This window comes from Colias eurytheme, chromosome 3 (assembly GCF_061535395.1).
Source record: "Colias eurytheme isolate Ceu_HAF_F1 chromosome 3, ilColEury1 Martin Lab GWU primary, whole genome shotgun sequence".
Taxonomy (NCBI): domain Eukaryota; kingdom Metazoa; phylum Arthropoda; class Insecta; order Lepidoptera; family Pieridae; genus Colias; species Colias eurytheme.
In genome coordinates this window covers 1360849-1368665 of record NC_142982.1, presented here as the reverse complement: position 1 = coordinate 1368665, position 7817 = coordinate 1360849, and the positions used below count along the sequence as shown (strand labels likewise).

At 32.3% G+C, this 7817-nt stretch overlaps 2 protein-coding genes across 2 annotated transcripts; one reads left to right on the top strand and one right to left on the bottom strand.

Annotated features, from left to right (window-relative positions):
* Window positions 1-94: 94 nt before the first annotated feature.
* Window positions 95-4049, bottom strand: LOC149909335 (uncharacterized). The gene is made up of 8 exons (XM_090119314.1): window positions 3810-4049; window positions 3376-3672; window positions 2796-2951; window positions 2367-2455; window positions 1777-1896; window positions 1433-1534; window positions 1037-1106; window positions 95-667 (listed from the first exon to the last, which is right to left on the bottom strand). The coding sequence occupies exons 1-8, from the start codon at window positions 3930-3932 to the stop codon at window positions 491-493; spliced, it is 1134 nt and encodes a 377-aa protein (XP_089975440.1). The 5' UTR covers window positions 3933-4049; the 3' UTR covers window positions 95-490.
* A 248-nt stretch (window positions 4050-4297) lies between these two features.
* Nubpl (NUBP iron-sulfur cluster assembly factor, mitochondrial) lies at window positions 4298-7803 on the top strand. Its single transcript, XM_090119317.1, has 6 exons — window positions 4298-4313; window positions 4452-4572; window positions 4704-4875; window positions 6280-6445; window positions 6938-7122; window positions 7430-7803. Exons 2-6 carry the CDS (start codon window positions 4516-4518, stop codon window positions 7798-7800), a joined length of 951 nt encoding a protein of 316 aa, XP_089975443.1. The 5' UTR covers window positions 4298-4313; window positions 4452-4515; the 3' UTR covers window positions 7801-7803.
* Window positions 7804-7817: the final 14 nt, after the last annotated feature.

Below are 7817 nucleotides of genomic sequence, written 5' to 3'. Positions count from 1 at the left end.
GTGATTAGCGCGTTCAAACAAACAAACTCTTCAGCTATATTAATTAATAATGTGGTATTAAAGGTTTATGTAGTTAATCTGGATGCATTAAAATAAAGTCACAAATTAATATTATCATTATTTATTACATTAGATAACGTGTATATAAACAATAAGGCGTTCACAATAATTAACTAGATAATATACAACCTGACACACTGAGAAGCATAATTTGCCCAATAAATCGCATAAATTAGCATTAAGTATTAAAATAGTTTGTAGCGAGCAAATACTGTCCTGACATTGCCAATTAAACAAAAAATAAATTAACAATTCATAATTCAAGGTCATATACACACTTGGCAACATTTGCAACTTATTTTAATATAACCAATATTTTGTGAGCGTTATTTCATTATAACGAAAACTAACAAAAATCTACACAAGTAGTAACTTTGACAGGACAAATGTCACCCAATGAATACATGGCCTAAAAAAACTACAAAATTGTCTATTCTAGGATTTTAAAGGGCAAAATTGTTTGATCTGTGGTGCCAGATGAAGTCGTAAAGTAGGGGGTAACATCTGATAAATAGTTGCGTGGGATGAGACCAACTAATAGCGCTAGTTTAGCGGCAATTGGCGCCTTTTCCTCGTCGTCTATAATTGTGTCCTGGTCTGGCATTACCTGAAATATAAATACAGATTTTACTTTTTTAATTAAGGAATAATCTATACTAATATTATAAAGCTGAAGATCTTGTTTGTTTGTTTGTTTGATCGCGCTAATCTCAGGAACTATTGGTCTCTTTGAAAAATTCTTTCGGTGTTAGACAGCCCATATAAGTAGGAAGGCTTATAGGCTATATCATCACGCTAAGATCAACAGGAGCAGAGCACTGCGGATAAAAACGCGGGGTACAGCTGGTTTTATATATTTTAAATTTAATTAAATGAAGAAAAAACAAATTGGATATTCTTACAGATCCAATAAGTTAGGTTAAATCACTTATATTTGAAGAAGTATCCTTGAAGTATTAAAATCTTTACAACTTACTTTATCAGCTACGTGCTTGTAGACGAGACCATCTGAACCAACATAGAATGTTGAAAATCCATCATACCACCTAGAAATAAAAATTATAAAAATACAATATGTACTGTAAATCTTTTAAAAATTTAAAGAACTCAGTAACATCTGGCTGACAGTACTATTTATTATTAATGACATTATTATTTATAATACATTATCTTGGCATGTATTGAATGTATAATGTAAGGCATTACACAACTGATATTATCATTCTAAATAATTTCTTAGATATTTATAAACTTAATGTTATGTATAAATGGCTAGACCGATTCTCATGAAATTTTATGTGCATTTCGGATGGGTCTGTTTTCTATACCCTTAGTGATAAGAATTTATAAGAAATATAATGCTTTTACTGACATTACTTGATCACGGAATGCTTCTTTCAAATTCCAGAGCTTGTATTTCCAAAACATGAAGAACACCTTCAGTCCGGAAATACCGCTGATGCGCCATCTCATTCTGTAAAGAGCATTAAGTAATAAAAAAAAAGAAAAAAAAACAATTCGTCAAAAAATAATTAAATTTTTTATCACCAAATCTGCTTGGTATCAAATACTTTCATACTATTTGCTTCGAATACAAACGATTAAAAAAAAATTATGAATATAAAAATTGTACTCATTTAGTTGCAAATATTATAATAACATCACCAGTGACTTCAAAAACAATCATTTTTTTTTATAAATTAAAAACAAACTTACTTGATAGTGGAATCCTCTGGATGGGCAGTGATTTTGAGAACTTCAAACTTGACATAGGCAAACTTAATGTGGCCCACTGTGCGCAGCAGTGCAACTTGCTTGACATAGTGAATTAATCCTCTGAAATAAAGTTATTTAAAACTGTATTAATATAAAATCATAATTGAATTTTTAAACATAAAAATGTATGTCTAATTAAGCTATTTTTAGGCGGGAAAACTTGTATTGTTTATCATTGAAATGCTCGCCATTTTCCTCTGAATCCTTGCGAAGTGTTGCCCTAGATAAAGCAACTTGATGATGTTATTATAATAAAATAATTCTATCTTAATCTAATATATGATCTTAAATATCATTACCTATATGTTATATAAATTTATAAAGAATAGAAAAAAATCGATCATGAGGCGGGACTCGAACCCCCATCCTTTCGCGCCATTCCGTGGCGGATGCCTGACCAAATCGGCCACTTGAGATATCCAATTTTTTCTATTCTTTATAAATTTATATTTACAAAGCATTTGAATGCCATAAAACCAAAAATATCAATTTCATCATTACATGTTGTTAACACAAATATTTTTACTTACACAGTTGTCATACCCCTAATATTGTTAACAAATACTAAATTTGGATGATAAATAGTGTAATCCAATGTTTTGAAGAACAATTCTGGCATCTGAAAGAGGATATGAATAACTCAATTTAATAGAATTTCAGTTATAATATGAATCCAGTAAATGGCAATTTTTGCTTAAAAATACATACTGTTGTAATTTACATGAAGAATAAAAAATACCTTGATACTCTATTAACAGACCGCTAAAATGAACAGTATCAGATGATGCTGCTATGCATAATATATAGATTTTTTTTAAATATGTGTAACTTAATGTAGAATTTTCATTTTAAAACTATATTATTTTTAAATAATATTAGAGGAACTTAATTTTCTATTATTTGAGAACTTATTTATAAACTTTTTTGAAATTTGACTAAATTATTTGCATAATTCTTACATTTGTGGATAAAACATGATAGATTTTCATCAACTGTTCCTCACTGGGTTTCCCCTCTTCACTTAAATTTTGATTAGCGGGAGCTGGTGATACAGGTCCTTGGCAAAACGCTACAGCATTCCTTTCAAAGTCTGATAAACATGTTGGTTCTAGGTCCTGAGAATTGTATTAAATACTGTATATTAGTGTACATTGTATTCTTTGGCAAATAAATATGTATGTATACTAGCTTACCACCCGCGGCTTTGCCCGCTTTGTCTTAAACCTAATAAATTAAATACTAAAACCTTCCTCTTGAATCACTCTATCTATTAAAAAAAAACCGCATCAAAATCCGTTGCGTAGTTTTAAAGATTTAAGCAAACAAAGGGACATAGGGACAGAGAAAGCGACTTTGTTTTATACTATGTAGTGAATATGGATCAATATACATTAAGTTTATGCTTTATGTTGCAATTAAGGGTTACAATAGAACATACTTTGGCAATGTAATTGTGGAGGCTACCTTGAAAGTAGCAGCTATTACAAGATTATTTTGTAAATACAGAAGCTATTCAATTGTTCATAAAAAACAGCTTACCTCTCCAGAATATTTAGTAAAATCAATACAGTTCATATTAATTGCAGGCAGACGATTCAAACATGTTGGCAACCTTTTTGGTTCCACATAATCATCTCCCATAATGTTCACAGACTTAATACCAAGTTCATCAATTTTTACCCCATCTGGCGTCTCAATAAAGGTTAGTTTTAGACTTTCATTCTGTTTACTCAAACTATTTGATACGGCTACTTCTTGAAAATAAATATCGTCTATATTATAATCTACTGTACTTTGAGGTGCAAGCTGACAACTCGATATACGTCGTTTCAGAAACTGAAAACAAATATAGGTGCAAATTATATTATTTTCTCGAGGTCATATATATGTATTATATGCAATTTACTTCATGATTATTGTAAATTTTAAAGAAAAGTAATCCAAATAACAAAATTATCTTAAAATATTCTTACATCTTCCAGAAATTGCGTCCGGACAGGGATTTTCCGGGATAAGCGGTTGGAATGATTTTTGGTCGTAACGATGCCATTTATAGGCAATATTTTGTGTGAAAATGTGCGTAAGCAAATCGCCATGGTCACATCGACGATTGCTTATCCTATGTCGAAAGAAATTCTATAAAAATTCGAAATTTGTCGCAAGGAAATAATACACATAACACACCGCACATGACAGTTATGTTTCGTTCCATGCTTAGTTCTGTCAAATTCAGCAATAAACTAAATAAACGAAAATTTACTTTAAATAAACAAAGTATACTGTCATTTAGCTATAAATATCACATATTTATTTTATTGCACACTATATTTTCATAAAATTCATAAGGAAATATGTGTAAATTATAATTTGAAATGCGTATATTATATCTTTAAACATGATCGTGTGAAAAGGACCGCTTATCACGTTCAACATCAATGTCATCAATAAAGTCAATGCCAGCTGATGTCAATTGATAGGTATTATATAGTCCAAATGTATTAAATATTTATTAGGACTAAGTTATAAATAAGTATATTAGATTAGTTTAATTTAATTAAATATTTGGCGATAATATACTTATAAAGATTAACATTCCTTTTGAACTGTCTTCCCAGTACTTGTAGGATTTGCGCAAAAGCTGATGGTAACTGGTGAAACATATTAATACATTATATTGAAATGAATATACAAAGAATTTTACCCAAAATACATGGCTTCATTTCAAATTTAAATACTGTAAGTACTAAACGTCTTTCTATGTATTCAAATAGTTAATTGAATTGACTTCGTGCTTCTTTCAACTTGATCGAAATCTATTACGCGTGATATTTTATTTTAGTACCGTTATATTTATATCGTTATTTCAGTTTGCACCACTGTCTCATACAATACGGCTACAACATGATAAGGCTAATATCAATGAACACAGAGCTAAAGTCATGGCCAGAGGCTTGCCAGAGAAGAAGCCATTACCTGGAGTAAAAAGCATAATTTTGGTAGCTTCTGGAAAAGGTGGTGTAGGAAAAACTACTACAGCTGGTGAGTACGATGAAGTAAACCTACATAGTTTTTCAGATGAAAAATAGGTATTTATTGTTCCTCTTATAAACTGAAATCTCATTATACAAATAATATTATTACACTGCTTCAATAAATCATATAAATAATTTCCAATTGCTTTTAATTGCCTTGCTTGTCCTACTGGAATCAAAATAAGGAGTATAAGCTACTCGGTCTTTCCATGTAAAATTTTCCATTTGCAAAGTAAACAAATAATCATATAATTCTCACACTTTATAAACATGAGTCTTATGCAACTGATAACATATTTTGTAAACTTTTGCAAAGCATCATTTTATTTCATTTGAATAAGAAAATAAGAAGAAAAACTTCACTACATGGTATATAACAAAGTCGCTTTCCCTGTCCCTATGTCCCTTTGTACGCTTAAATCGTTGAAACTACGCAACGGATTTTGATACGGTTTTTTTTAATAGATAGAGTGATTCAAGAGGAAGGTTTATATGTATAATAACATCCAATAAATAGTGGAGAAGTACTGTTATTTTTGAGGTTTCTAATGTGATGTCGTAAAAACTTACATTTTTTCCACTTACATTGCAAACGCAGGCTGAACCCTACGAGTTTTATCAAAATAATGTACTAAGTATTGTACACATTGAAAAGGCCTACAGAAAAGTCCGCAATGGTATATGTCTATCTCTTATGGATAACCCACAATAACTTTTTTTGTCATTTACTTTTTACGACAAATAATGGCTAATTTTCGATGCGATTTTAACCAATACAGCATTAATCCTTAACCAATTAAATACCTTAAATACATTGTTCATTTAATATAGATCTATATGGCCTTTTACACCGTAGGATTTAAGTGTATATTTTCGAAGATATTACAGATTTAAAAATTGCGGGACGTAGCGTTTGCGGCGGTACCGGCCGGCCGCCCGGCTATCTATTTTATACCCGTGCGAAGCCGGAGCGGGCCGCTATGTTTTTATATACAACGTTCACAGTTTTTCTGTAGTGTTTTTAGTATCAGCATTGCACCCGTGCGAAGCCGGGGCGGGTCGCTAGTTCAATATAAATGAATGTTAAAATACAGTTTATAAAGAAGAAAGACTTGTTACACAAATTTTGCATAAAACTAAAACCCAAACATTTATTTATTCAATTAGACTTCTTCTAGAAGCACTTTTAAATAACATATTTTAACATTTACTACCATAATAACTCAGGCCCCAGAATCACAGACACAATAGAAAATCTATTGTGTCGTGATCCGATCGGGCCGATCGGGCCATTCGGGGCTCAATGGGTTAAACCACATATTTAAAAAATTCTTAAGCTTGAAATAATATTTTCTATTAACCCGAACCAGAATATACATCTAATACCTATATTGTACTTTATAATTCACAGTGAATCTCGCATGTGCAATGAAAGTGATAGAGCCAGATAAAGAGATAGGGCTGCTGGATGCAGATGTGTTTGGTCCGTCTGTGCCGCTCATGATGAATATCAATGGAGAGCCGATGCTCAATGATGATAATCTGATTGAGCCGCTATTGAACTATGGTGTTAAGTGGTAAGTGAAATAATAATAAAATGTGTTTATTGAATATTAGACATATTGTATCAAAAGCTAAAACAGTTTAATTTATAAACCCTTCATCCTCTCTTATAAAACAGTAATATTTCATCTTAATAAAGAAAAAATCTTAATCACAATGCAACTTACTGCTTGAGAATGCTATTAACAGGGAAAGTAAAGGTGTAGTTTTAATAAAAAAAGGCATGTGCGTCATGTAGTAAATTAATTAGGTTCAGAATTCATAATGGCTTTTCTTCACTGCCACAATGCGCCGCCGAAGATGTCGGCCACAACACTATTTCGCTGTATCTGTGTTACGATTGCCACAACGCATTCAAAACTGTAAGAGTTTTCATAAAAGCCACTAGTCACAAATTTCTTACCAATATTTCGCTCAAGAGGTCTATGAATTCTTTGAACATTCCTCTTACAATGTTTGTTTTCTGGGAAATATAAACATGTATACAAATTGTATTGTTTATTCAGCATGTCAATGGGTTTGCTGGTTTCTGGTGAGAATGCGGTAGTGTGGCGCGGTCTCATGGTGATGCAGGCGCTGGAGAGGCTCACGAGGAACGTAGCGTGGGGACCGTTGGACTGTCTGGTGGTGGACACGCCCCCGGGGACGGGGGACACGCATCTCTCGCTCGCACAAAACTTGCCTATTGATGGTGAGTTTTTGTGAACAGATAATTTTGTATACTTGACAAGGCAATTTTGTATATTTGACAAGGCAGGTAGAATGTGGTATTGTACAAGTGGCCAGGATTTAACAGAACAAGAAATTAAGAAAACAATATTTTCAATTTTGTAATATGCGGCAGACTAAAGAAAAATCGTCAAATTTATGTACGTAACTTTAGAACTTTTTGTGGTGTTTTCTGCCTTTATATTAAAAAAAATTGAAAGCCGTGGATTTGCTCCTTATGATTTTTTTTATGTATTTAAAAAATTTCAAAGAAAATATAAATTTTACAGGAGCCATAGTAGTTACGACGCCTCAATCAGCAGCGCTACAAGTAACAAAACGCGGTTTGAATATGTTTGAAAAGCTCAAAGTTCCTATCATTGGTCTAGTCGAAAACATGTCTCATGCAATATGTCCCAACTGCGGCACTCGAAACTTCATATTCGGCAACGAAACCAAACAGACAGCCAAAGAAATGGGCCTCGAGATTATAGAGAGCTTCGAGGTCGATCCAGACATGTCCGAGTGTATAAATAGCGGGAAACCAGCCATCTATGCCCTCCCAGACAGCATCCATGCAGAGAAATATAGACACCTAGCCAATACAGTCTTCAAATATATATCCGATAAGGACAATGCAGAAGCAACCGCTTCTAAGTAGTGAATGAAAAATGTGTA